Below are 27,634 nucleotides of genomic sequence, written 5' to 3'. Positions count from 1 at the left end.
TCCAGATGCAGCAACCTCCACGCGGTGTGACCTGGGTCGGCAGTACTTGTGTTGTATCGATATCTTATAGCCTGCAAGTATTTCCGAGCGAATGGCTGCATATATGAAGACTTGTACAAAATCTTTTCTATCTAATTCCAAAGAAAACGTCGAAGTTCATACATTTTACATTGATTCTTATATCTTTTGCATATTCGCAAATGAATACACCAAATTTATTTTTATAGTTTCTCTCGGGTGGGTCTCATGAGTTGGGCTCATGGGCGTGGGCTTCTGTGCGGGTTTCCTTTCAGTATTGAAAGATCGAGCTCGATTTTCGTACTCTGGTTTTGGTCAAGCGTACCTACATTCTATGTCCATCTTCTCTTTTCAATTTCATGGTTCTCACAGGTGCATGTGTTACTTTCCAGTTATCCTTTCTTTCTTTTCTTCCGAATTTTATCGTTTTCACGTGAGCGCATGTTCCGGCTTTCTTTTCTTTTCTTTCTCTCCTTCTTCTCTTCCTCTTCATGGATTTCGATATATCGGTGAGAGTCCGATATATCGTCGAAAGGTTCGATTCATAATCGATTGGTAGACGCGAATACGGGTAAGATAGGAAGAACACTCACGCGTGTGTCGGCGGGCACAAGCGTGGTATTCTCGGGCGTGATTAAAAGTCCTACGGTAATGGGCTTCGTTTGATTGCTAAAACGAATAATGACCGGTCGTGTGTCGGTTCGTGTGCTGCCGAGTGGTATGGATCTGCTATCCGTAAGCGTGGACTGACCCTCCTCCTGTTAGCCGCCTGAAGTCTCGGTTGGTACGTGGACGCCGCGAACGCGAATTTAGAGTAGAGTCACCGTTATTCTAACACTCCCGGGAGTGTTCGGGCGCGATTAAAAGTCCTACCGGGGACTTCGTTTTATAGAACGCCGATTATTTGATCACGCCGGTCACGCGAATTTTAGAGTAGAGTCCCCGTTAGCCCGTGGGTCCCCAGATGCAGCAACCTCCACGTGGTGGGACCTGGGTCGGTAGTACTTGTGATATATCGAAATCTTATTCGATGCAGGTATTACCGGGCGAATGACTGCATATTTTAATATATTTTCAATATCTCTTTATTTTAATTCCGAATAAACATTAATGTACTTACTAATCTTTTCTGTTGCTTATAATACTTTCAGAAATAAATATTTTAGAGATAGTAGAATTTTATAGACAAATATTAAGTATATAAATTTACGAATAATATTAAGATCTTGTCGATTATTTTGTTGATTGTAATAATTAATGGATATATACTTATTCACTGAATGTTATTTTTATAAGAATCAATCGTTTGAATACTATCTAGGAAGTAAAACTTTCAGCATTTTTTTTTCATGGTTTCTTCTATAAGAGTAGTTTTATTTATATCATATTATTATTATTATTATTATTATTATTATTATAGTAATAATATAATATAATTATATATAAAAGAATAATATAATAATAAGTGATAATAATATAATAATAATAAAAAGATGTAAAAGAGGACTTATATGAAATAATATTTTTGCTATAGATATTCACTAATTTCTATATTATTTTATTATATTAGTTATATTTATTATCATTTATGTGATTATATCGTAAAATAAATGTGTTCCAACGCTGCATTGTATACGAAATTATTAGATTACTGCGACAGGCACACTATCATTAAAGAATGATATAATTATGATAGAATGAAAAATAATTAAAAAATTAAAAATAATAAAAGTTCATAAATCTACTTATTCTTCTAACTCACAGTAATTTTATTGTTATATTACGTGAAAGTTGGATATAACACACTGATACAATAGATATATGTGATGTAGATGTACAGCTTGTTTTGTAGTTCATATTTTGTCCGTACCTGTCGCTGAAATCACACACGCTTTTAGCGGAATGTGATATTTTGTCGAAGTAGTTGACAACATGGCGTTAAGTACGATCGTGTGATCGTAACGTGGGTGATATATTTTGAAGATTGGTTAAACGTAGATATATTATAATTGTATATTAAATAATTGTATTATATAAAATGTGGTATGTATTAATTATAATAAGAAAAAATTATTTTTATTAAAAAGTAGAAGTTATATACTTTATACAAGTTAGGGGTTATGTTATGAAAAATGATATGGATTAAGAATATTAAAGAAAAAATATTATAAAACTAAAAGAAATCATGTTTCTTATTATAATATAATATTTATCAATCTTATTGTTTCAATATTAATGATACATATGTATAAAAATTGCCTCATTTATTTCATTAAAGTATATCAATTCTCTGGATAGTTAATTTTAACAAATGATTTATGTGTGATTTATAGGAGTTATGTGTAATCTCTTGTTAACATCAGTAATGGAGACAAAAGTAACAAGTAAAACAAGTAGCTTAAAAGCTTTGTTACTTAGAGCATGGAGAGAACGATGGAGTGATCTACAATGGGGCATTAATATAAAGACAGTAAGAATTAATTTTTGTATAAATAAAAGTTTAATTTCTATTATATACAAGTACATTTTTCTATTAGAATTATTTTATTCTAATCTTTTAGATTTTGCCTAGAGGAGTTAGTGGAGATGTATATAACCTAGCAGATTGTATTTTGCAACAAGCATTAGTTGGACCTGGTCCCAATCAATTAGTGTTATCATACTTGAAACATTCTTTATGTTCTCAGGTTAATGTTATATTATATTAGATATGTTTAAGTTACATGAATTTAATTCACTAATAATTTTTATAATTTTTTATAGTTAGTGTCATATGCTGCTGTATTGCAGCGTATAAGCAAATATGATGGTTTTCATAAGCCACATTGTATTGTGAGTTTATTAGAATTCTTAGAATCTATTCAGGTTGGTATAACCTGCCGTGGAAAGCCGGAGGAAGATCTTTTAGCAGCTGCAGTTTTATCGATAGTTCATTGGTTATTACAATGTTATTTGCATACATTAAATAAAATGCCTCAGAACAATTCTATGTCTCAACAAGTAAATGAACTTATGGATAAACCAGCCAGTATTTTGAAACAAATGCTTGGTTCAGATTTTCTATGTGCAATGATGTACTTAGCTCAGTATGATGATAAAGGTATATCTATATATATAATAACAGCAATTTATGATCTTTTAATTTCCTAATATTAAATCTTATTTTATATTTCTAGAGTTGTACATTGTAGTGGTTAGAAAATGTCAAGAAATAGAAACATTATTGAAAAGTAGTAACTTGAAATCATCAGTCTCAATAGAAGAATCTCTTAAAAAGTTATGCAACTTGGAAGTTGAAATTCTTGCTTTATCACCTGAAAAATCAAGGATGGAATCTATAACTCATTGTTTGCAGCCATTATTTGCAGTTCAAGTGTTATTAAACCCAAGTACTGAAACAACCGTATTTGTTAATCAATTGCAAATGATACAACGTTTAAAAAGTTATACGAATGCAAGACTTTATTGTGAAATTATGCGTGCCTGTCTAATGTGCTTACATAATGTTACTGGTACATTTAATGAATCACAATGGGGTGCATTTACATTTTTAAAAGTTCCTGTTATTCTAAAAGAGCTTCATACAGCTACATTGAATGGTGATTAGAAAAGAAATAATAAAAAATTTTCTAAGATATCTTTTTATTGTTATAAAAATATTATCTATTTTCAGGAGATGAAAAATATGAATATTCGCAAGATATTTTAGATGCTTTGGAACTATTATTACAATTTACTCCACTTCTTGATATAATGGATACTACATGCTCATGTAATTGCATAGAATGTTTATTAAATGAATTACAAAAGGTGAATCTCGTTACAGAAAAGCAAGCAAAGCAATTGAGTAGTAGGAGGTATCAAAATATTTTTTAAATTTATGTATATATATAGTTTCAATATATTTTATGACATATACAAGAAGATAATATTTCAGAGAAGGATTAACTGCAGCATTGCAAAAATTAGAAACTTCTAGTACCCCAACATCATCTATTCCAAAAGTAATTATAAGAGCAGAACCAACGTTAGCAGGAATTTTAAAGACTCTTAATGCTGACTATACAAAAATTCATGAGGCATTACTTAGTATGTTATATCAAGTTTTATCAGGCAAGAGTTTTGAATTAATGCTTGCCGTTGCTACAGTAGAGGGCAAATTGAAAACATTTGTTACTAAATTAATTAAATTCAATGAATGTAGTAAACAAATCAATGAACCTGTTCCTAGCAAAACAGCTGCAACAAGAGCTATGTTATTCGATGTATCATTTCTAATGCTCTGTTCTATTGTACAAACTTATGGTTCTGATGTGAGTTTTACACTTATTATAATTTACATATATATATATATATATATATATATATATATATATATATATATATAAACTTTTTACATCATATTTTTATTTTTGCAGGTAGTTTTAGAAGAAGGTGGAGATTCTTTTTTTGAACAATGGGTACGCGAATGTATGCCTGAACGAAATAAACCCAAGTCTCCTCAAAAAATGTTACAAAATATTGATCCAGCTAGAGTAGATACACTGTTAGCTCAAATCAACTCAGCAGATCCAGATTTTAAATCTAGTAATATAAAATGGCACGTTGCTTGTCAATCTGCAATGGGAGCAGTAAAAGAATTACTTTGTGCATGGGAAAGTGGAGTATTAGGTGCTGGTGATGTAAAAAGAACATTAGATGGATTACGTACAGCTGCTTGCTGTTTACCAGTATGTGCAGCTGCATGGCTTTGCGCATATATGAGTATTACTCATCAAGATGCACTTCTGAAACCTATGAATATGGTTCAGCATTTTTTGACTCCACTTCCTGGTGAGGAAATGCAAGATAATTTTAAAGAAAGGTTAGTAATATTATAGCTTGATAATTTCATTCTTAAAATTATCAAATGTCTATTTATTAATCATTGCATAATTATTGCAAACGTAAATGATAGATCTAGTTTGATGTCTCAAATTATACGAAAAATGCAATATGACGTACATCCACCAACACAATCTAAAACAAAAGTGCTTTCAATGTCTCACAGGTATGATATTAAATGTTACTAAAAATATCTATACTAACATTACGTTATTTTTATTCTAATATCACCATTTTTTTGTTTCTAGTATTATTTCGCGACTACCAATATTGGAGCAATTAGAATCTATTTGGTATAGCATTAATCAACGTGGTTGGATTTGTATGCAAGCCACACAATCATTAGAATTGTTGTTAAATACAGGTGGCTCTTTATGGTTCGTTTCAAATATAGTCAAAGAAGTCTTAAAATATAGATACCAGGAAGAATTAGATCAAGCTGTAGATCTAGCATTTGCTATATTTCATCTCGACATCGAAAATTGTACGCTAGATCTCATAAATCATATCATTCCACAATATTTATATAATTCGTTACAGTAAGTTCAATATAAAAAAAAGAAGGTTTATATAATTTCTTACAAAATATTTTGAAATATTTATCCCATAATATTTATTACAGAAGCGAAGAACTCGTAGAACCACAATCGTCGGTATTAGCGAAGCTTTGTGTATATTGCATATTTTCAACATTAGAATACAATAATTCGAACCCGTATCGTGGAAATAATAGAAAACGTGTTCGTCGTGATTTAGATGCGGACGAATTAGACGCTTTAGGTGTACCCGCAAATAAAATTTTGAGGCTCAATGAAACTGGAGATACAAATCCTATATTTGGTTCACAGAGTCCGCAAACGCAAAATTCCACTAATGGTCAAAAATCAATTATTTTAAGAGATCCACTTTCGTCGGCCTTAAATGGATTGTTCACGACGTTTACATTTCTTGCTGGCAGAGATGGAGAAGTATCTCAACAGACTCATTTTATATTACAATTTTTACGATTAATGGTACAATGTGGTAAAGATAGAACTCGTATCGTACTTCAAGGAATGCCTCAGACATTAGTACGTTGTTTTCATTAGTCTATATCATTCTTTATTTTCTAAAGTATTATAAAAAAAAAGTTTAACGATTATACAAATTTTTACTTTTAGGTACCTTGCCTCCTCAAAGCACTGCCCGAGTCTTTTTCAACTGACATATTACTTAGATTTTACGATATACAGACTGTAGTAGGTCGTAAAGCAACCGCACGAGATTTATGTATGTTACGAAATATTAATCTTAAGCCCACTAAATAGATTTAATCTTTAGACTAAAGTTAGACTAAAGTATGTATAGATTTATTAAAGATTCATTAACTTGTTAAGAACATGTGACATAAATGAAAATATGGTACAGATGATTATTTTTAAATATATGAAATAATTTAATGTATGTATGTGTGTGTGTTTGTGAATGTGCGTGTGTGGTCATCAATGAATATAATAATTAATGTAATATAATACGTCGCCAAAATTTTTGATAATAGTTAATTATATATTTTATATATTATATAGAATTAGCGTTATATGCGTATAACTTTCTCTAAATCGGTATTTGTAATTTTTTTTTTTTATAAAGAAAATAACTGATAACTTATTCTTTTATGAAAATGATATAGATGTATATTTATAAATATTTATAATAGTTTATTTTTTATTATTTACAGCTGATTATACACAGAGATCTTCGTAAATTTTTATGTTACACGGACGTGTGTCATAATTTACGTCAAATAAAAAAAATAAAAAAAGATCAAGAAATACTTATAAATATACAGAATATATAGTTTTACAATACGGTGTTTCCAAGAACATGATAGAGATAATTCTTATAACAATATTTTTATACATCAAAAACTTGTTTTGTATTAGATACTGTCATTGATTTTTAAATGATAATGAACGATGCGAATATAAAATTCGATCAATTAATATGTGTATTTATATGAAATTATGGAAATATGTTTTAAAAACATATCTTTTTTTAACTTTTCATATTTTTTGCATCACAGTTTGAAGTTTTATAACCATGGATGCCACGATGGATCCATTCTACACAGATTATCGTGACTATTAGCAGCAGCAACCAATGTGCTGACTTTACTATCAGTTCCATCAAAGTTAGCTAAGGAATTCAGTCTCGTTACGATCGCGGTAACTGCACGTGTAACCATCGTTATTAAAAGTTCGCCTTTCATATCTGTTGGTGTTTGGGATGCGTTTTCAGCGTCCTCCTGTTTTTTATTATGATCAGCAATAACTTCATCTCGTAAAATGGCGCGTAAGATTGTGTGTACTTTGAACGATGGTTGTACCAAACACCTTGCTGTGGCAATCGCACTTGCCGTTAATGGTCCGGAAACACCTATGAAAAAAGGTGTATATATATATCATACACAAAACTCTTGTACAAATTTATTTAAGTGAACGTTTCATTACCTGTACTCGTAAGAAATTCCAAGATATTAGGCGTTAAACGGAATGGAACCGGTCTGTTAGCGTCCAATTCACCGGAAGTATCATCAACATCAAATTTAAAATATGCTATGTTAATGAGACCAGAATCTTGATGTACGTACATCATATCTGGATTTAATCTCGTCAAATGAAGTACATATTCGGCAAAACATGCCAAAGATAATTGCAATGTAAACTGCAAAAAAGAAAAGAATATTATTTATCTAAATTTTCAAGTTATATTTATTATAAATTTTTTGATTTAATTTATGATCGAACAAAACGCTCACCATTTTTCTAAACGTCCAATAATCAGTTGCTCCGGGAAAGGTTTTTATTGCCCAATCTTTAAGCATAGTTCTTGCAACCATAGTCGTTTGTACTTCTTTTAATATATCCCGTAAAACTTGATGACTTGCTTGGGCACCTCTTGCTTGTACAGTCGCTAATCTATCGTAATACCTCGCAATAGGAGCATCATGCTCTATTCCTAATTTGGCACATCCTTGCTTATAGATATCCAGTAAAGAAATCGAGGCAGGATTATCTTCGACCAATCGCATTTGCGGAGAAACTGCAACGACACGCGGTACCGTGAAATGCAAAAATCTCCTTGAAGTTTCTTTCTGCTTTGCTAAATAATGGTTTAACATTCTCAATAATTGGAGAACGCGTTCCTCTCGCCGTGCATCTCCTAAACCTGCGTCATTGACTACTAAGTAAGGATAAAGACGTCCATTGTGACCACGTATACGTAATCTTCTAGCAGCTGTATTATGACGTTGAACAACTTCAACTCGCGGCATGAATCTTGCTATTCTTACATAATAATGAGAATGCTGAAAATACAACACTTTCATTGATAAAAGAATTATAATTGAATATGACGATAAATATTTTATCCTTTTACCTTAGGTAGTAAAAATTCTCCAGGTAATTCGACTTCCGCTGTCTTAAGACTGAAGTTGCTTAGAAATCGACATTTTTCTTCGATTAAAAATGACCTGATAATATTACATTTGTCAGTATTATTATTTCCTTAATTATGTGCTTAAATTATATTATTTTTAGATCATAGGCATAAACTTACTTTGGTAATTGTTTAGTCTTCCCTTCAAGAATTTTAATCCACTTCTTCAATTTATTTATTAAATTATGTAACAAACGTGCGCCAGGTACGGTAAAGTCAAAGTCACTGGTAAATTGGCCCTTCATTTTTTGGAAAACAGGATCTTGAACAGTCGCTTGCGCTCTACGTGCTAAAGACTCTGAAGCGGCAGAACCAAATGTGTTGTTGACGTTTTGAGAAGAAGATATGTTTTCTACAATTAATTCATTTGTTTTCTTTTTAAATAGCCTGTCCTCATATATACTGATATTAAATATTTTTCTAAACGTACTAACCGATACCAATACCAAATGTAGAAACAAGCTTTTTTACAAAGTTCAATGTATGTGGAGTGATGGTAGCTTCACTAACGGCACCACGATTCTCAAATGCTATTGCATAACATTTGGCAAGACCCTGTCTTAATTGTCTCAATACCTCTTCGTACCACGTTTCTCGAAACCAAACCATCTAAAATACATCAATATTATAAGTAAATGCAATAGCGTTAATATGAATGTTAAGTCAAATATCTTAACCAACCTGATCCACTATGCCTTCTAAACTCGACAAAATAGTTGGATGAATATCTCGTTGCATGTGCATAATCTTAGAACATCTCCACATTGGTGGTGTAGCTCTAATTGGTACAGTTTCAGTTATTCCTTGCTGTTGTACATTTCCAGTAGTACTTCTACCTTCTACCCCATCATGCATTTTTCCAGCTAATTCAGCACTTTTATATCTCTCGCGTTGTTCGATCTTCAATGTAAGATATAGAGTTCTAATAGAAAAGTATACTGCTTGTGGAAACATTCTTCCAACTTGACTCAACAAATTCAAGATCACGTTGCCCTCGTGTCGAACAAGGCACATCAGTAATTGTGGTATCCATGGTAACCATTGTATTGGTGGTACCCCTACTGCGTATTTATCAACAGCTTCCATGAGAGAAGATTTATCATCATCGTATGTGAGCAACCATAATACTTTAGCAAGATATTTTCTAGATTTGGATTCATTTTGATGCCTACATGCATGTAGAAAACAAGTAATGGCTGAAATACCAATGGATATTTGTCGAGCGTCACGTGTAAATATATGTTCCAAATAATCACCCCAAAGCGCCCAGGCTTTTACCAAAGTATCATGTAACTGAACAGCTGCAGAAAAGGCTTTGTTAGCTTCGTCCGATCTACCGATTTGTGACAATAACATTCCCTTTAAAGCATAAAATTCAGCAGTCATCTCTTTAGTGAAGTATCTCAAATTAGTTGATTCGATGACTTCTAAACCTTCTTGAAGTTCATTCTTTCCTGAAATTGAAGCCATTTGCAGATAACATTTTACTTGTTGCCTGATCTTTTGAAAACAGTCGACTATAGGCACACTGGGTATTGTATATATTCTTGAAAGAGAATCCAAACAAACACCACATAAATTATGCTTTCTAGCAATCTTTCCAAAATGTATAATGGCTTGGACGGATGCATGTACTCCTAGCATCGAATGATTCGTTGTCTGATCTTGTTGAGAATCATAATGACTAGAAATGAAGGTATAATGATGTTGTCGCCACGTAAAAATGTCTGACCAATGGCTAAGATCGTCGGCTATTACAGGCAATCGATTGCGCCATGTTTTAACGATAGCCTTCATATCGTGTAACGACGTACTTCTTCCATGTAAAAGACCTTGATGTATTTGCATGGCTTCTTGCAGTTCCATTATTTGTTGAGCTGCCTGAAGTAATGGTAAATGAACATGACTTACGATATGAGGTAGCCTTCGCCATTCGCGCATGCAAAGACCCGAAGCTAACTCTACATATCTTTCAACAGCACTTAAATGTTGATCCTCGCTATGACATATGGCTAGAAATCCACGATACAGATTTACTTTCCAAGCCATCTCCTTTGGACAATTATGTTCCACTTGAGCAAGAGATTCCTTCATCAATGGCCAATTAGGAATACGCCAAGAACTCTCCAAGATAAGGAATGGATTTTTTTCGGCTTTCTTACTCCCATATTCCAATAACAAATCCCATTGATTTAATTCTTTTGCACATCTTATCCAATGCTGTTCCCAAAGAATAGCTTCACGTTGTATTTTGAACGGTGCCGGCGTTGAGACATAATCTTGTTTAAATTTTGTCATTGCCAAATCATACGCTCCTTGTGCCTGTTCAAAGAATCCTTGTTGTTCTAAGGCAGTTGCTTGAAGGGTTTCTTTATAATGTGCATGCTTTTGCCAAAGACCTGACCACATGTCTTCTTCACATAATAAGGAATACATATCGGATAATGAGTCCAAAACTTCAGCATGAGGACTGTTATCTGGTTCAAAATCGTAGCAATCGGATTCCCTCTTAGTTTTAAACTGATTATTACCATTGTCAAATGCCATTTGTTCCAAGTTCAATGTCATTCTATGCCAAAGATTGTGTGATCTACCTAAGTACTTCATTAATGCAGGTCTCATCGGTACAGGAGGATTACAATGAGATAATGCTTCAACAAAAGTTGCTATTGCACTGGGATGACAGTCCTTTTGTATTATATGAGTACCACTACAGATAAATGGTACGACTTCTGCGATCAAAGTATTATGTTGATGTTCATCTAAAATACCCCATAATTTCGGAAAAGTATCCAACCATACGCGTTCTGCCAAGTTTGTATCCATATGACAAAGCTGTGCCGCTGCTAACAATAATTGTTCCGTTCTGATTTTCTTAGCATTTTCTATAAACTCGCCTTGCTTCGCGATTAATTGCGTCAACGTAGCTTTTCCGGTAGTAGTGATTTCGTCTGAAACTGTTGTTGAATCAGTATTGGAGAGATCCATGTCAAGAATATCCTCCTTTATATCATTCGACTCTATCATTTCTTGAGGTTCTTCTTTTATGGTAGAATATATAATAAAATTTTTATGTTCTTCACTATCTGCCATATTTATTATAGACGTAACACTGGGCAATAATGTGTCTTGATTGGACATTTGTATTTGAGTAGTTGAATTTGCGGTAACCAGAAGTAATTCGATGCATTGTTTGATCCAATAATGTTGGCCTATTGCATCCCAACTTTGACTACAGATAATGTATAAAAGTCTATCATGAAGTCGTCTTCTCATTGATCCATCAAATACTTCAAAGAATTTTGCTCGAATGTGTGGTTGAATACATCGTAGACCAGCTAGAAAGGCAGGTTCCAATTTTGATGTCAGCTCTGAAGCTTTAAGTGCCTCATCTCTATATATAAAATTGACTAGTTCCAAAAATTGTCTATTTAATTCCAAATCATCGGGAAAACGTTTTTCAACATATTGCATCATCTTAACTAATAAAATAGATTTTTCTCTTAAACTTGGAGCTTGATTCATAGCTATTGGACTCTTGTTTTTCATCCATTCTTCGAGCATCTTAGTAATAGCTTTCATAACTTTGATATCTTGTGTTTTTTCTATAAGACCAACAAGAATAGATCCTATAAATGATTTTCGCATCTCCACACCCATTACAACTACACGATTTTTAACGAGATCCAAACTTAAAATCAATAATTCGCTGCCAACTGGATTAGCCTCCGCTTGTGTGGAGTGTAAATGATCTTTAGCCATTCTATGCAAAACTCTCATAAACGGTGTTATCAATCGATCTATATAGCTCTGATTATTTGTGCAAGCAGCTTTCAACATCATTAACGTTCCGAATAACGTGCTAGGGGTAGCAGAAGTATTTTTTTCGTAACTTGCTAATCCATCAACAATAAATTTACCTACTGCAGTATATAATGTATCTAATTCTTCGTATTTGGAGGTAACAGTAGATGAAGTAGGTTCTGCTGGGAATATGGTAATCAATCGCGACAGTAAACCATGGACTAGTCGTATAACTTTAGTGTTACTACTTGAAATGCAAACACTTATACCACGTTGTAAAGGTTTGAAACTTGCAAGTATTTGTTCTCTTTTCATGACACCCAGTAAAAATGTCAGAACTTCTAAAGCTGTGCATATATTGCCATAATTGGGTTGCGCATTATCTACACTAGCGAGTACTTTATCGAGCCATGCTAATTTCAAATCACAACATTGTGGCCATACGTCTGGTTTTAATGCCATTTTTAATAATGCAACACATCTTCTTGATAATTGCTCGCCAGGATTGCCATGGATCGTTGTTACATCATTTACTTGACATGCTAAACGTAATAAGAAATTAAGAATTGCATCAGCATGTGCTCGTTCAATCGGTTTAGTGGATCCTGGCTCTGTTCTTGGTAACATCACTGGTACTGCGGCATTGCCTGATGTAGATTGACTAGACATACGTTTCATACCCATTGAATCTTCCGACATTGGACGTTTCACTGCACCCGTCGTTGTTCTAATACCACCAGATTCTATGTTCTCAGCCTCATCTTTTATTCTGTGTAATTCCCATTTTATAATCACCTCTGCCAATTCTACAGCTAATCTTCTATGTTCTATTGTAGCAGTAGGACTGAAGCCCAACCTTTGTATAGAGTTTACTATGTGTTGTACTAAGTGATGTCTTACAGGATAATAAACTTTATAATGTCTCACAACCAATTGCAAAATATGAAAAAGTTGTTGCATAGAATGACCTTCTTCCACAATAATTTTTTTCGTCCAATGTGTCAACATTGTATTACCATCTTCCATTCTAACTGGCATTGCTGGCGTTAAAATTTCTAATGCTTGTCTTACAACGTTTCTCGCATCTAAAGCATGTGCTTTTAATAAACTATGAAATACTTGAAGAACTATTCTTTTATGAATGGCAAATTTGGCAATGATATGACTTAAAAGTAAATGTCCATGGTATCTAGTCGTGGGATCGACACAATTTTTGCCCAATAAACAAGGCCAAGCAAACGTCATCAAACGCCGTAATTTGTTGCCTTGTCTTTTATTAGTTACATCGTGTATATGCTGTGAAGCTTGCTCTACTAGCAAACATGAAAATTGAAGTAAAAATATTCGTACACAGTCTGCAGAGCCAAACGGATTGTCTGGATCGATAATTTTACTGATAAAAACGGAGACCACGTTTTCTGGATTATCTTGATAAGGCATAGGTGCACCTCCCACTAATTTCGTACCTTCTCCCCTTTCAAAACTTACTGCAAAGCAGGGGATAATGATCAACTGAAGAACATTAGCTTTCAGTTCCTGTGACAAATTATTTGTAGGAAAATGATCGACAAATCTAAAGAAGGCACTACGTTTCCATTCCACGGTATATTCTTGTGCCACTGTATGCTCCAAGAAATCCTTAAGAAATTGAAAATCAGGAATGAATCTATCACATGTTGCTCTCAATAATTGAAAGAGCAAATCTATGTCATTGGGATGATGTCGGAAATAATGTAACAAGATTTTGACTATAAGCTTTGGCTCTTTCCAATGACAATAATCAACACTTTCTACCTTTTTATGTAATGCTTGATAATCGTCATTACACCAGATTTGTTTCAAGGCATTCACTAATTGAGTTTGAGTGGACAACCATTGCTCGTCGAATTTAATAAGTACGGAAACGATTTTGATCGCTTGATGTTGAAGTTCACTTTTTTCAGTATGTGATAAATTTGAATTTGTTTGATTGTGTGCATGAAGCATAGTAATCAATCTTGCTGTACTGTTATGCAAGACATCACGGAATGGTTTTCCTTCTTTTTGTTTGATAAGAAATTCTAAATATCTGCTCCATTGTTGATCCTTTACATTGTTGTCATGTAAGAACAAATTAAGTGTCTCTGTTGGATATCGTAATAAAAATCTCATTAAGGGAACGCGGAAGGGGCTAGACACTTCTACGGTCAATGATTTTTCAGTTTGCAAGACAAGTCTGCAAAGTACGTCTATAAATTTAGGTGTAGCTGCTGGAATTTCATGAAAAATTCCAATAATAGTGGCAATCTTCTGTTCATTTTCTCCAGATTTCGATATACCTTTATGTGCTTGAATCAAATTTTCTAATAATTTTTTTAAATGTTGTAATAATTGTTCACACAATGTAATACTGAACGTGCTAGGAAACAATTGCGTCAAATATGATAGTCGTTTTACGCAATTCAAACTTAAATTTCTATGATCTCCTAATGTTAAAAGCATTGGTCTCATAATAGTATGAACAGATTCCATGTCTATTTGGAAACCTGCTATAAATTTCTTCATACATTCGAATGCAGCTTCTTGCAGTTCTGAATTCGGTTTTTCTAAAGCTTTGTAAAGTACACCAAAGATTTTATCCCGGCACGCTACGATGTAATGACAAGCCGCTAATGCTCTGAGCGCTGATTTTCTAAGAGGAATAAGATTTGATACGGATTTATAGCAAGGCAGCTTGTTCAAATTTGCATCCTCTGCTTCGCTGAGTGCTAAAAGTTCTTGAAAAAATACTTTATGTTCCATGACGGTCAGATCGATAGTAAATAGACGTGGGTTCAGAGTAGTACAAAAAGTGTTGCCATCCATCAAACCAATTTGAGCATTGGCAGGTTGATGTCGTAACAAATGTTTTTTCGGTGGGATCATGTCTGCTAAAACTTCCTTATGTGGTTCCATAACTTCCGTGACGGTTTTATTTTGTATCTCTGCAAGTAATCGCAACGAAGCCATTGCTTGTTCTCGTACCAAAGTATGTGGCGAAGTAACTTGTCTGACCAATTCGTGAGTAACTTCGTACAAACTTTTATTTTGAGCTTCTATCAATTCCACATTTCCATCTTGAATACCAGGATTGACACAAACTCTTAGCATTTTTTCCAAGTTAGCTTTGGCCATGTCAATGGCACCATTAGATACTTCTTCCGTTAAATCCATCATTACGAACATCAATGCTTTTAGAAAAACGAAAAGATGATTTAACACCCATTTCGTTGCCATTCGTTCAAAGAGAAATTTGATAGCTATACAACCACCTAGTTTAGCATACCAGGCACGTTCGTAACATAACGAACACATTCTTTCAGCTAAATATTCCATTAATGGCAATTGACAAGCTCTTTCTTTAGAACCTAAAATGTTGGTTGCTGTTTCTAATATTAGCACCAATGCCAAATGACCAGGTTTATAAAGTTCTTTTTCTTCATGACCCATTATTACAGCAAGTGCATCTATTAATACAAGAGGATCTTGTCCTTGCATACGTACTTGTTTTCCTGTTAAACAAAATGGTCCAGCTTGCTGTGCAATTGCAACCATTGTATAGTGTCTAACTATAGATACTACACTTCCAAGAACTGAATTTCGAAGTTCTTTGATTTCAGCAGCAACAAATAAACCTGTTAAGGCAGTTTGTTGTACATTTCTTGCTACTGAGTCAGGACATTTATAATGAGGTCCTTGTTGATGTGGAATCTTGCCTTCTTTAAAACTTGGATGCATAAATAACTTCTGTAATATTGTGTTATTATCGTCTAATCGTAAGGATGCTGCTAAATAGCAACTAATAACTTCCCAGCATTGTCTGCGATAAAACGAACCCGTTGTGTTTGATTTAAGAGCATTAAATGCTGTTTCAATTATTTTCTCTACAGGAAAATCAATTGGTTTTGATGGTTCTTGAAAATAGACAACTACAGCAGGCGAATTAGTTTCACGATCGTTGTACTCTAACTTTTGAGGTTCGATCATCATTTTACGATTTCCTCCACCAAACTTGCCTAGTACTCTGAATGCTACATGTGCTTGATCAGTAGAATTATGCAAAGTTCTCCACAGTGCCTGCATTAGATCAGCACGAACTGGTTGTATGTGCTCATACAAAAAGTCTGGTTGTAAATTATCAACACAAAGTTCAAGAGTTCGTAGGCCTTGGCTGACTAAACAGTAACTTCCATTAAGTGCAGAAACAAGAGGATCCATCAGCATCGGAAGATATGGCAAGAGCGAACTTAATCTTACTGGCACTGTCAGACATAATTCAACGAAGAGATCTTTCATATGCTGCCTATGTAAGCCAGATTGTAATCTATTTAATCCTTCCAACATATTAGGAAGTAAAGGCAAAAATTCTTGATACAAAAGATCGTGAGATCCACCGCCAATTGATCTAAATAAGGCACGTAGAAGCAAAAAATAGTTATATGGTTCCTTCGCCGACATAGCCAATTCTATAGCTCTGTTAACAATTTGGTTTAAATGTGGTCGTAACATATGTTCATTTTCGGCTGGAAAAAGAGATACACTACCAAAAACAAGTTTAAATAATCGCAGGTATAGATTGCTTCTTTCTACATTAGATCCCATATCACCCATTCTCTCTAACAAATACTCGACCAATATTGTAGCGAAAGTTGATGATATTGTAGGGCTAGATAGAAAAGCACTTCCAATTATTTGTAATGTGCAATTCTTAAAAATTCTTTCCACCATGTAATCTATTGATGTTGAAAATATTTCTTGAAATGTTTGTGGGTTCATTTGAGTAAACACGTTACCAAAGAGTTCTAAAACTTCCTTTTCTTCTCTTGTTCTTATTGTTTGTGATTGTGCTGGTCTACCAGGTTGTGTAATAGCTCCAACAGAAGGAGGACCTATCGTATAAATATCCAATGCCGGTAGAGCCCATTTAACCAACTTTATATAAATTAATGTCTCTTTTGGTTGGAATTGATTAGACTGTATTACTTCACTTGATTTACTGTTTATGCAATTAGATGTTATAGCCTTGGCACCATGTACTAAACTTTTCACCAAATTTCTATAATCCGCTACATTGTAACTCATAGCTTGAGAGACAGGAAATCCGAATTTAGATTTTCCAGTTTCTTTTTCCTCAGTTAAATCTGGTATAACTGGTTTTACATCTTCTGTCTTGACATCTAATCCAGTTGGTGGTAATTGTTTTACTTTGTTACGTAAAATTGGTATGTATATTTTAGCAATCGTCTTAAATTTTAGAACAAATACCAGAAGTATTCTCATTAATAATTCTCTCCCTTGAGAACTGTTTTCAGCATCCGATCTTTGTCTAACAGTATCTACTAAATTCATTAATAATTTACAAGATACCATTTGAACAGCTGTTGGAAGACTTTGATCAAGCAAATTTTTGCTATATAAATGGACTGCTCTTGAGACATCACTCAATGGCAATAGTAATCTGACATGATGTACTAAATCAGCAAGAGTTGAGTATGCTAATGGTCTAAGAGATTCTCGTGTCGTCCATCCACGACCAATAAATATGTCTTCATCAAAGAAACATTCCATGTGTGGTATAAATTTATTACGTAAGTCTGTGGCAAGTATATGCCTAGATGCAATTACCAATTCCTTTCGTAAATGTGCCACTTCCATTGGACAAAGTGTAAATAAGCCCAATATACCTTTTACTAATATCGTGCTATGTTGTGATACTACATCTTGATAAACTCGAATAACGTAAGCCAGGAAAGACAATGTTTTAATCTGTGCTCCCATAAAATCAACAAATACTTCCTTATTGAATCCAGGAGATGCACGATGTTGAGGACTTGGTTGTAACGTGATAGTAGTTATTACAAGTGGTATAAAATCTGATACATCTTGATGAACATTTTGCTTATACAATTGGTTCATAAGCACAACTATGATAGGCAATTCTTGTAGTACTTTTAGAGATAATACTGCTTTTGGAATGAGATTATACTATAAAATATAGAGACACATGTGTTACTACTTATGTTATTCTATCTTTTTAATTTTCTTTCAATTTATATTTACTTACTGTAACAACAGTACCATCGGCTGCTTTCTTTTCACTTTGTATAGCTGTAATTGTAAATGTTTCTTTTAAAAGAACTTCTATATTTACTTCAGATAAATCCTTTACTCTGAGCGGTGGACGTGGTTCAAATATTTTTGGCAAATTCTTTGGTAACTCGCTGTAAACCGATTTTACAAACTGCAGGAAATACTGTATCTGTGAATAAAAGTATTTATAAATTAATACAAATAAAAATATATAATAATAAAATAATTTGATAAAAATAAGGATTAATTACCTCGGGATTAAATGTTGGCTTATATTGTTTATGAAGCTCAATGATAATCCTTAAACACACCAATACATTTTCTTCATTATCTGTTTCCAATAATTTTGACATAAGGCTTAAAATCTGTTTGACGTATGGCCGCAGATATTCATTACTTGGAAGTCTGTGAATCATTTCGAGAATAAGTTTGCGAACTTGTTGTATGTTATATTCTGATATAAAATGAGGCTCTCCTTCCTGTAGTATTTTTAAAAATATTTTCATCATATGATCCAAAAATGCTGGATATTGTGAAGAACACATGATGACCTAAATGAAAATGATAATAATAATAATAAAAGAATATTTTAACAAAAGTATTTTATTATATAAGATAAAATATATACTTCAAAATTTTCAGACAATTCTTGAGCAGCCTTTAATTTTAATTCATCCTTAGAAACAGGATCTGCCAACATGGTCACGTATGACCGATAAGTGTTCATTTGTGTTACAGGATCTGGTGGTGCCATATTTGCTTCAAGATTGAATATACAATCACTATTAAGGATGATCCATCAGAACACCTGTTCAACATAAAAAAGAAGAAGTTAACAATGTTTTGTCAAAAATAATAATTGAAAATGTAAAATAAAAAATAAATGAAAAAAGAGACGTCGAGTAATAACAATGTGTTAATATATATCTACTTTGACTAAAATATTATATACAAATTTTACATGCAAAATATTATAGATAGGACAATTATATATTATAAACAAAAAATCAATAACATAATGTAATGACTTTTTAGTGAAAAAATATATATACATATGTATGTAGGTAGATGGATGTGCTAAAGGTATTAGTAAATAAACCCTAGCAACCATTACTAATACTCTTAAGAATGTATTGTAGGATATAGATTACATTTCTGTTATTTAGTATCCTACACTACTCTGATCTTCTATTATGCAATAATCGTATAGTAGCAGGAAAATAGCGTATTGTACAAATTTTGTTTGTTGCAAATTATAATATACAATAATAATATACGATAATATATAATAATCATAATAAAAAAAAAATAGAATAAAATAAAAAATGGATGAAACAACTATTGATTCAATCTTTGCAGGATCTTTAAAATCATTACCTGCTGTAAGTTCAAAAATAGTAAGAATATTTACAAGTTCTACATTTACTGGTAAGTTTTTACTTATAAAATTATAATGCTATAACATAGATATAAATATAATGAATAGTAATAACTGATGTATTTCAGATACAACAATGGAAAGAAATACGTTAATGGCACAGTGTTATCCTAAAATTAAGGATTATTGTAGAGAAAAACATGGATTAGAATTTCAGGTAAAACATTAATTAATTAGATCATTTAACAATAAATAAAATTGCACAAGAAGATAAAACTTCATACGATATAGATGTATGTCTATAGATATTTATAGAGAAATTGATTTTCATTGTACCAGGTACCACACATGCAGAGTATATATATATATATGTAACATTTGAATAAATTCATATAGTAAGCTATATATATATGATAAGTTATTTTATATAATATATGAACTAATTAATACAGAAAACAATTAATCATCAAATAAAAGTTTCTTACTGAATATTTAATTTTCTTCTTGTGGTAGGTAGTTGATATGCGTTGGGGTGTACGTGATGAAGCCACAGATGATCACATGACTACTGAACTCTGCATGAGAGAAATAGAAAATTGTCAAAGATTATCTATGGGACCAAACTTTGTGGTAAAAGATTATATATAATTAAAATAAATTAAAATATATATATTTTTTATTAATTATTGTGTATTTAGGTATTTTTAGGTCAAAAATACGGATATCGTCCTATACCAACTTATATACTCAGTTCAGAATTGGAAATGATAAAAACAGAATTGGACAATCAAGGAATAGATGTTTCTGTCCTTGATCAGTGGTATAAAAAGGATAGTAATGCTGTACCACCAACAAGTATTTTACAACCCATTTCATCAATTCTAAAAAATTTTAATAACAAAGTAAATACTCTTTGTACTTTTTTGTATAATAAAATATAGTAATTTTATTAACTTTTTAATCCCAATATTTAGAGAATACCAAAATTACAACAAGAAGATCAGGCCATTTGGTGGGATACTATGGTAAAAATGCAAAAAATCTTTAGAAAAGGAGCACAATCTTTATATAATTCAGGAAAATTTGATAAAGATACAATGCACAACTATTTCATGTCTGGTAAAAATAATAGAAAAATTCTATTTAATAATATGTAATTATAGATAAAAAATTTAATATAATGTGAGCATAATTGATTTGTAAACAGTGACTGAAAGAGAAGTAATCAATGGAGTTTTAAATGTGAAGAATACAAAAAATCATTGTTTAGCTTATATACGATATATAAATAATATAAATCTTCAAAACTTAAGGAAGGCAAGTTTATTTATAGATATTGCTAATAGAAGTTTGGATAATGAAGCTTGTAGATTACTAGCTAATCTTAGGGATGAAAGATTGCCTGACAAAATCGAAAATACAAATTTGCAAAGGTACTTATATGATGTAAAACATGATAAATGTTCCAATATTAATTTACATTCTTATCCATTTTATCATAGGTATACAGTAGAATGGATTGGTAGGGAAGGTTTGGATCCTGAAACACATAGTGAATATCTGCAACATTTTATAACACATTTCTATCGAAATATAATAAAGCTTGTAGATCGTGCAATGCGAAAAGAAGATAGTTCTGCTCAAGGACAAATTATAACGGAGATTTTACAACATTTGCACGCTTGCAATAATTCTGTTAAGGTAAATTTGTATTGAGATATAATCAAAGAAGGAAAGCAATAAAATTTAATTCATGTCAATTATGTAGATATTTTATGGACGAGAAGACATATTAGAGAACATTAAATATCACATGTTAGGTGATAGTGAAAAACCATTAGTTCTTTATGGAGAAGGTGGATGTGGTAAAACATCTTTACTGGCAAAAAGTGCAGGTTTGTCAAGCACTGTATGGCTCATAAATAAAAAACCCATTAGTATAATAAGATTTCTTGGTACAACCCCAGATAGTAGTGCATTAACTCCAACACTTATTTCCATTTGCCAGCAAGTAAGCATGAACATATTTGCAATATATTTTTTCATTTTATAAGAATATTGAAAAGATAAATTTTTCATTTTTTATAGATTTCATATAATTTTATGTTACCATTTGAAGAAATACCAGATGATCTTGTACCACTTACAGCATATTTTAAACACTTGCTTACTTTGGCTACAGAACAGCAACCAATTTTGCTATTTCTGGATAGTGTAGATCAATTAACAGGTGTGCAAGGAAATAAATTATCATGGTTACCTACTAGACTTCCTTTGAATTGTAAAGTGAGTATTGTTTTTTTATTATTTATTTTTCATTAAAAATTTAAAATTCCTTTTTTTTATAGATGATACTATCTTGTGCAGCTGAAGAGTCTAATCCTCTAATTTCGCGAGATTATCAATTACTACGTAGAATGATTGATACAGAAGAAAATTTTATAGAAGTTACAGCTTTAGGTGAAGATTTAGCGATGGATGTTATAAGGTATAGAAGTATTATATTTAAATAGCAAGTATTATTAATTAATGAGTAATAATTGTTTTAACAGAATGTGGATGAAAACTGCACACAGAGATCTAAATAATTATCAGTGGCGTTTAGTTGCAAATGCTATATCAAAATGTTCTTTACCAATTTTTATAAAATTAGTCTTTGCTGAAATATGTAGGTGGCGTAGTTATACTAAACCAGCAGACACCCATTTAGCAAATACTGTAATGGATAGTATAATGATGTTATTTGAAAGAATAGAAAAACAACATGGCAAAATATTAGTTTTCCATGCTCTAGCTTATATTACAGCTGCTAAGTCTGGATTATCTGAATCTGAACTTGAAGATTTAATTTCATTAGATGATAAAGTTTTAGACGATGTATATCAATATCACATGCCACCTGTTAGAAGAATTCCACCTCTTCTTTGGACAAGAATACGGAATGATTTACCTAATTATTTAAGTGAAAGAGAAGCCGATGGTGTCAGTGTTCTCAATTGGTATCACAGACAATTTAGAGACACAGCTAAGGAGAGATACTTTAAAAATATGAATATGGCTATGTATTTTCATTCTATGATAGCTGATTATTATCTTGGTATTTGGGGAGGTGGGAAACCAAAACCTTTTAAATACACAGAGATACAAAGACATCGGTAAATATTTAATACATTTTTACATATAATTTCTGCATAAATAATTTCACTTAAATGATTATATAAATGGGGAAATTAGGTTTAATCTAGCAGATAAAGAAGGTCTAGCAGATAGAAAAGTACCAGAGCAGCCTTTAGCATTCTATTCAAAGGAAGGGACCATCTCTAGATATAACTTACGAAAGGTATATTGAAATTATTGAACAACAATTGTGAGAATTAATATTTCTATGATTTTAGTTTGGAGAATTACCCTTCCATTTGGTCAGATCACGCCGTTTTAAGGATCTATTTGAAAATGTTCTGTTTAATTATGAATGGTTGCATGCTAAGTTAAGTTCTTGTCCATTGCAAGCTGTACTTTCAGATTTTGAAGATGCATGTACCTTCATTGATAACCAAAATCTAGTGAGGTAAATTACATAAATAAAATATGTGTAGAAACAGACAACAAATTATAAATAATTATGAAATACATATGATTACAATACATATACATATACATACATACATACATATATATATATGTATGTATATATGTGCATATGTATATATGTATATATATAATGTGTGTGAGTGTGTGTATGATTTTTTAGAGAATTAATGCTAGTAGCTGATGCATTAAGATTAGGTGGAGCAATTCTTGGAAGTCATCCAGATATGTTAGCTCCTCAATTAATTGGTAGATTATTACCAGAAATTGGTGGAAATGTTAATGTCAAAATGTTATTGCAAGCTTGTGATAATGATGGCATTAAAGATTGTGCTTTACTTCCACTTTATCATTGTTTACATACACCTGGTGGGCCACTAAAGGTAATACAATAATAAGTCAAATAAATTAAATTCTTAAGAAATATTTGTTTACAGTATTCACTTGAAGGTCATCAATTTGCTGTATTTGGATTTTGCTTAACATCAGATTACCGTTATGTTGTATCAATATCTAATAAATTTATAACATGGGATCTCAGTACAAGTGATATGACTAGAGATGTTAGTCCTGGTGTAGAAGGAATAATGCAGCAATTAGTATTAAGTCCTGATAATAGATATGCTGCTGCTTTTACAACTAATGATCAAGTATTACATAGTACTATTACACATACATAAAGATTATTTTCTATTCCTCATATAATATATTTTTATAGACTGTTGTTCTAAATACTTTGACAAGTGAATTTGTTATCATTAATAATCCATTACCTGACGAAGAACATGTATGTGGAGTGCATTTAACAAATCAGTATGTATTTATATATGGTAGAATAGGCTGGTATAAGTTTGACTTGCGTGGAAATTTACTTGGGAACTATACAAACCCTGAAGATTCTAACAAATGGCCTATTTTGTGTAAAGAAAAAAATAGTTTATCTTTTTAAACATATTTACTGTTTAAACCTTAATATTTAAATAATTTTCGTTTATTTTTATAGATGTAGAATACACAAATTTGGATGAATATAGGATTGTATTTTGGTCTGGAAATATAGAAGATTCTATTATGCTTTTACATACTTATAAAAAAAAAAGTGCATTAGAACTCTTTCACTTTCATAGGTAATAAAACAATAAAAGAATTTTTTTTTTTTTTTTAATATATGAATGCTTAATTAAATCAAATTTTCAGTGCTATGGTTATGAATAATCAAAAGGATACTTTATATGCGTGTACAACTAAAGATACGTATAAAATTACAAAATATATGATAGATGAAACATCTACCTTTTGGGAAAAAAAAGAAGACATACCTAGGGCATATAATGATGATGTTGAATATATTTTACAATTAAAACTGGATAAAGAAGAAGAATGTCTCTTAGCAACAACAGGAAATGGATTTGTTGTTTGGTTTTTAGAAAGTAAAAGTGATGCACATGTACTTGTGTTACCAAATGGAGTACGAAATATTAGCACACGAATGATGTACTCTAATTCTATCATGATCAGTGGTACCAAAAATTATGCAGTTGCGGGTGTAAGGTATGTTTTCAAATATTGTTATAAATAGAAAAAAATTGGATCAATATATAATTTTTTTTGTAGAAAAAATTTATATGTTTGGAGTTTGGAAACATGTGAATTGTTAAAAGTACTGGATGCACACTTTGCCAGAATTATTCAATTAGAAGCTTTAACTATTGGAAATTGGAATAGCGTGGTAACTTCAAGTATTGATAGAAGTGTTAAAGTGTGGAATATTAATAATATATTTGAGCAAGTCCATGTTATTGACAGACATGAATTACAAATTGATATGATAAGTTTAGCACAAGAATCTAATTTAGCAGTTACAGTTACAAGAGATTGTGTAGGTGTTTGGGATCTCCAATTAGGAAAATTAATTTCTAAACTTGCTGATAGTCCCTTAGGGGCAATTGTGACACATGCTTCTATGACACATACTGGAAGGTAAGAAATCAATTAAATTTATAGAAAATTATATAAATGTCTATTGTGAACTTATAAAAGTGACTTATTTTAATATATAATATATTTTAGGTATATTATATCAGTAGAATCTGGAAATGTATTAATTTGGAATAGAATTACAGAACAAGTATTATTTAAAGGAGAACAAGCAAATGTTAAACAACTTAAATTAATAGAAAATTCGACTAAATTTTTCACAGTCTCCAGGCCAAATAATCCTACTGGAGTAGAAAGTATGAGAACTACTGCGGTTCTTGTCGTAAGAAGTATTCCAGGTATAAATATAAATTATAAAATTTATAATAAAAAGAAATAATGTTTATATAATTTATAGATGGGGCAACAATATTTTCATTTGAGTACACAGTGAGAAGTCACACAGGAACACCTTTCAGACAAGTCCAAATAACTTCAGACAATTCACATTTAATAGTACCGGCAGCTGATAAAGGCAATAGAGATTGTGTCATCATTTATAATGCAAAAACTGGAATATTAATAAATAAAATACCAGTCAAATTACCTGGATTCAAAGTATATAAAATATTGTTAATAAATTATAACTTTTTCTTGATAGTCAATTATATTAAGAGTATCTACTTTACAGGATATAATTTGTATTACACCTATGCCTAATAAAAGCCACTGGGTAGGCATCATAGGCTCAGACAAAGGTGCTATTCTTGATATTAATAAAAAGAAATTTATTAGAATTATTCCAAAATGGAGTGGAAATATTAGTAAAGATGGTAAATACACACTATATGCTCCTAGCAGGTAATATCATTAAATCCATAAATGATTTCATTTTATAGATTATATAGATTGTTTCAATACTAACATGATTTATTACTATAGAGGAGGTTTAGAACTAATAGAATTAAAGAAAGGCACAAGTGTGAAAACATACATTTCTAAAGTTGCAGAAGGAGTATTTACTGTAATATCTATGTTTAATCGTACAGATGAATATGTTCTTTATTACCATAGTGGTCGTAAAACTATAAGGGTATTTAGGTAAATATATATTTAAATAAAGTAGAAAAATCAAAGATTATATTGTGATTGAAATTTATAGATCATCAGATTGTGAAATGATAGCAAACTACAGAGTACAAGCTGAACTAAGTGCAATTGATAGTACATATGATGGAAAAAGTATTGTATTGGGAACAGTTGATGGTTGTGTATCAGTATTAGCAATAGCAGATCCTAAAAAGTTAGAAATGAAAGAATATCTAGCAAATTTACCATCGCGTGATGAAGAAGTAAGTTTTATATTTATTAAAAATATAACATACATATATATATATATGTATACTATATATATGTGTATATATATGTGTATATATATATACACATATATAACCACATATTCTTTTGGTACATTATTAATTGCTATATAGATTGACAAAATATTTGTCAATTGATATATATATTCTGAATAAGTAATGAAAACATTGTCGTTTAACTTAACCTATTAAATGCATACGTTCTAAAATATGTCCGCTGAGGAAGCATAAAAAGCAAAATTACAAAGTAGATCAATGAAAATATTATTACTTACGGCTTTTCTTTCTTCCTTGTAAATCTTAATAATCTTCAAATAAAAAGATTTTAATCTACACTAATAGCACATGCTAACTGCACACACATACACTTGTTTTTGTTACAAATATATACGTTTTGAGATTGAAAGTAGAAGAAAGAACTAAAATCCCTAACAAATGTTTCGGAGTTCTCTGTTCGTCAAGATGGCTGTCGTGAACATTATACATGTCAATTTGAATGGATTTGAATAGATGTATTATAATGTATATAATAATGAATTTATAGATTATATAACAATTCTATAGAAGTTTCTTGTAAAGATATTATTAATCGTTAAATTATTATACGAATGTGCATTGTGATAAAAATGTAAATGATTGAGCAATTTAATCTTCATGTTTTTCTTTTTTTTTGGAGCATGGAATCTTGCTCAATTTTTTGAGAGATAAATTTGTATGGAATTTTTATGGAATGATGAACATATTTTTTTTTTCACTATATATATATATATATCTAATACCATTAATACATTACGTAAATATTTGTTTCACATAGTGGAAAAGGAAGATGGAAAAGCAACGAGCAACTATCAAATTTAAAGCTGCTGCTCGAATTGCACGTGTAACGCACGGGATGAGTACGAACATACGATCTATAAATAGTACAACTGAAGCAATCGAGGAAACGGAAGAAGGTATAGAATAAAAAAAAATTGAACGCCGTTTTTTTTGGGTCTCTAGTTAAAGAAAAAAGTTTCTCTAAAAAGAAAACAAAGTAGAATTTCGGTTATCACGAATCTTTGAGACATTAATTCTTCCTCTCTTT

The 27,634-nt window shown here is 31.5% G+C and overlaps 3 protein-coding genes across 4 annotated transcripts; 2 read left to right on the top strand and 1 right to left on the bottom strand.

Annotated features, from left to right (window-relative positions):
* Positions 1–1,944: 1,944 nt before the first annotated feature.
* LOC127069969 (mediator of RNA polymerase II transcription subunit 24) lies at positions 1,945–6,524 on the top strand. 2 transcript variants are annotated; one of them, XM_051007747.1, is made up of 12 exons: positions 1,945–2,012; positions 2,352–2,488; positions 2,580–2,705; positions 2,782–3,118; positions 3,195–3,617; positions 3,692–3,875; positions 3,956–4,331; positions 4,437–4,882; positions 4,976–5,068; positions 5,151–5,441; positions 5,525–5,972; positions 6,063–6,524. In XM_051007747.1, exons 2-12 carry the CDS (start codon positions 2,357–2,359, stop codon positions 6,207–6,209), a joined length of 3,003 nt encoding a protein of 1,000 aa, XP_050863704.1. In that variant the 5' UTR covers positions 1,945–2,012; positions 2,352–2,356; the 3' UTR covers positions 6,210–6,524. The 2 variants fall into 2 exon arrangements, with proteins under 2 accessions (XP_050863704.1, XP_050863702.1); XM_051007745.1 differs by having other exon boundaries at positions 1,946–2,061.
* On the bottom strand, positions 5,876–26,870 carry LOC127069962 (transformation/transcription domain-associated protein). Its single transcript, XM_051007718.1, has 12 exons — positions 26,826–26,870; positions 20,155–20,244; positions 18,920–19,099; positions 18,543–18,842; positions 18,266–18,460; positions 9,061–18,186; positions 8,814–8,988; positions 8,500–8,731; positions 8,320–8,413; positions 7,700–8,248; positions 7,392–7,605; positions 5,876–7,317 (listed from the first exon to the last, which is right to left on the bottom strand). The coding sequence occupies exons 3-12, from the start codon at positions 19,043–19,045 to the stop codon at positions 6,974–6,976; spliced, it is 11,355 nt and encodes a 3,784-aa protein (XP_050863675.1). The 5' UTR covers positions 19,046–19,099; positions 20,155–20,244; positions 26,826–26,870; the 3' UTR covers positions 5,876–6,973.
* On the top strand, positions 20,159–27,568 carry LOC127069965 (NACHT and WD repeat domain-containing protein 2). The gene is made up of 23 exons (XM_051007733.1): positions 20,159–20,299; positions 20,368–20,571; positions 20,644–20,788; positions 20,877–21,102; positions 21,172–21,370; positions 21,438–21,680; positions 21,758–21,955; positions 22,018–22,157; positions 22,222–22,824; positions 22,904–23,009; positions 23,065–23,237; positions 23,421–23,640; positions 23,695–23,907; positions 23,976–24,177; positions 24,261–24,384; positions 24,455–24,808; positions 24,872–25,237; positions 25,328–25,533; positions 25,593–25,792; positions 25,866–26,035; positions 26,117–26,275; positions 26,337–26,526; positions 27,365–27,568. Exons 1-23 carry the CDS (start codon positions 20,192–20,194, stop codon positions 27,512–27,514), a joined length of 4,899 nt encoding a protein of 1,632 aa, XP_050863690.1. The 5' UTR covers positions 20,159–20,191; the 3' UTR covers positions 27,515–27,568.
* The last annotated feature ends 66 nt before the right edge of the window (positions 27,569–27,634 follow it).

Source organism: Vespula vulgaris, chromosome 1, assembly GCF_905475345.1.
Source record: "Vespula vulgaris chromosome 1, iyVesVulg1.1, whole genome shotgun sequence".
Lineage (NCBI taxonomy): Eukaryota > Metazoa > Arthropoda > Insecta > Hymenoptera > Vespidae > Vespula > Vespula vulgaris.
Note: the sequence above shows the minus strand (reverse complement) of the source record. Positions and strands in the feature narration are given on the sequence as shown.

What these genes read in the sequence shown, in the direction of transcription:
- LOC127069969 (XM_051007747.1), top strand. Translation starts at nt 2,357, where the DNA reads ATGTGTAATCTCTTGTTAACATCAGTAATGGAGACAAAAGTAACAAGT. An exon ending in CAAGATAATTTTAAAGAAAG is followed by an intron (nt 4,883 to 4,975) that starts GTTAGTAATATT and finishes CGTAAATGATAG; the next exon opens with ATCTAGTTTGATGTCTCAAA. An exon ending in GTGCTTTCAATGTCTCACAG is followed by an intron (nt 5,069 to 5,150) that starts GTATGATATTAA and finishes TTTTGTTTCTAG; the next exon opens with TATTATTTCGCGACTACCAA.
- LOC127069962 (XM_051007718.1), bottom strand. Translation starts at nt 19,045, where the DNA reads ATGGCACCACCAGATCCTGTAACACAAATGAACACTTATCGGTCATAC. An exon ending in AATTGTCTGAAAATTTTGAA is followed by an intron (nt 18,843 to 18,919) that starts GTATATATTTTA and finishes ATTTTCATTTAG; the next exon opens with GTCATCATGTGTTCTTCACA. An exon ending in TAGAAGGCATAGTGGATCAG is followed by an intron (nt 8,989 to 9,060) that starts GTTGGTTAAGAT and finishes GATGTATTTTAG; the next exon opens with ATGGTTTGGTTTCGAGAAAC.
- LOC127069965 (XM_051007733.1), top strand. Translation starts at nt 20,192, where the DNA reads ATGCGTTGGGGTGTACGTGATGAAGCCACAGATGATCACATGACTACT. An exon ending in TATGCAGTTGCGGGTGTAAG is followed by an intron (nt 24,809 to 24,871) that starts GTATGTTTTCAA and finishes TTTTTTTTGTAG; the next exon opens with AAAAAATTTATATGTTTGGA. An exon ending in TCAAATTACCTGGATTCAAA is followed by an intron (nt 25,793 to 25,865) that starts GTATATAAAATA and finishes TCTACTTTACAG; the next exon opens with GATATAATTTGTATTACACC.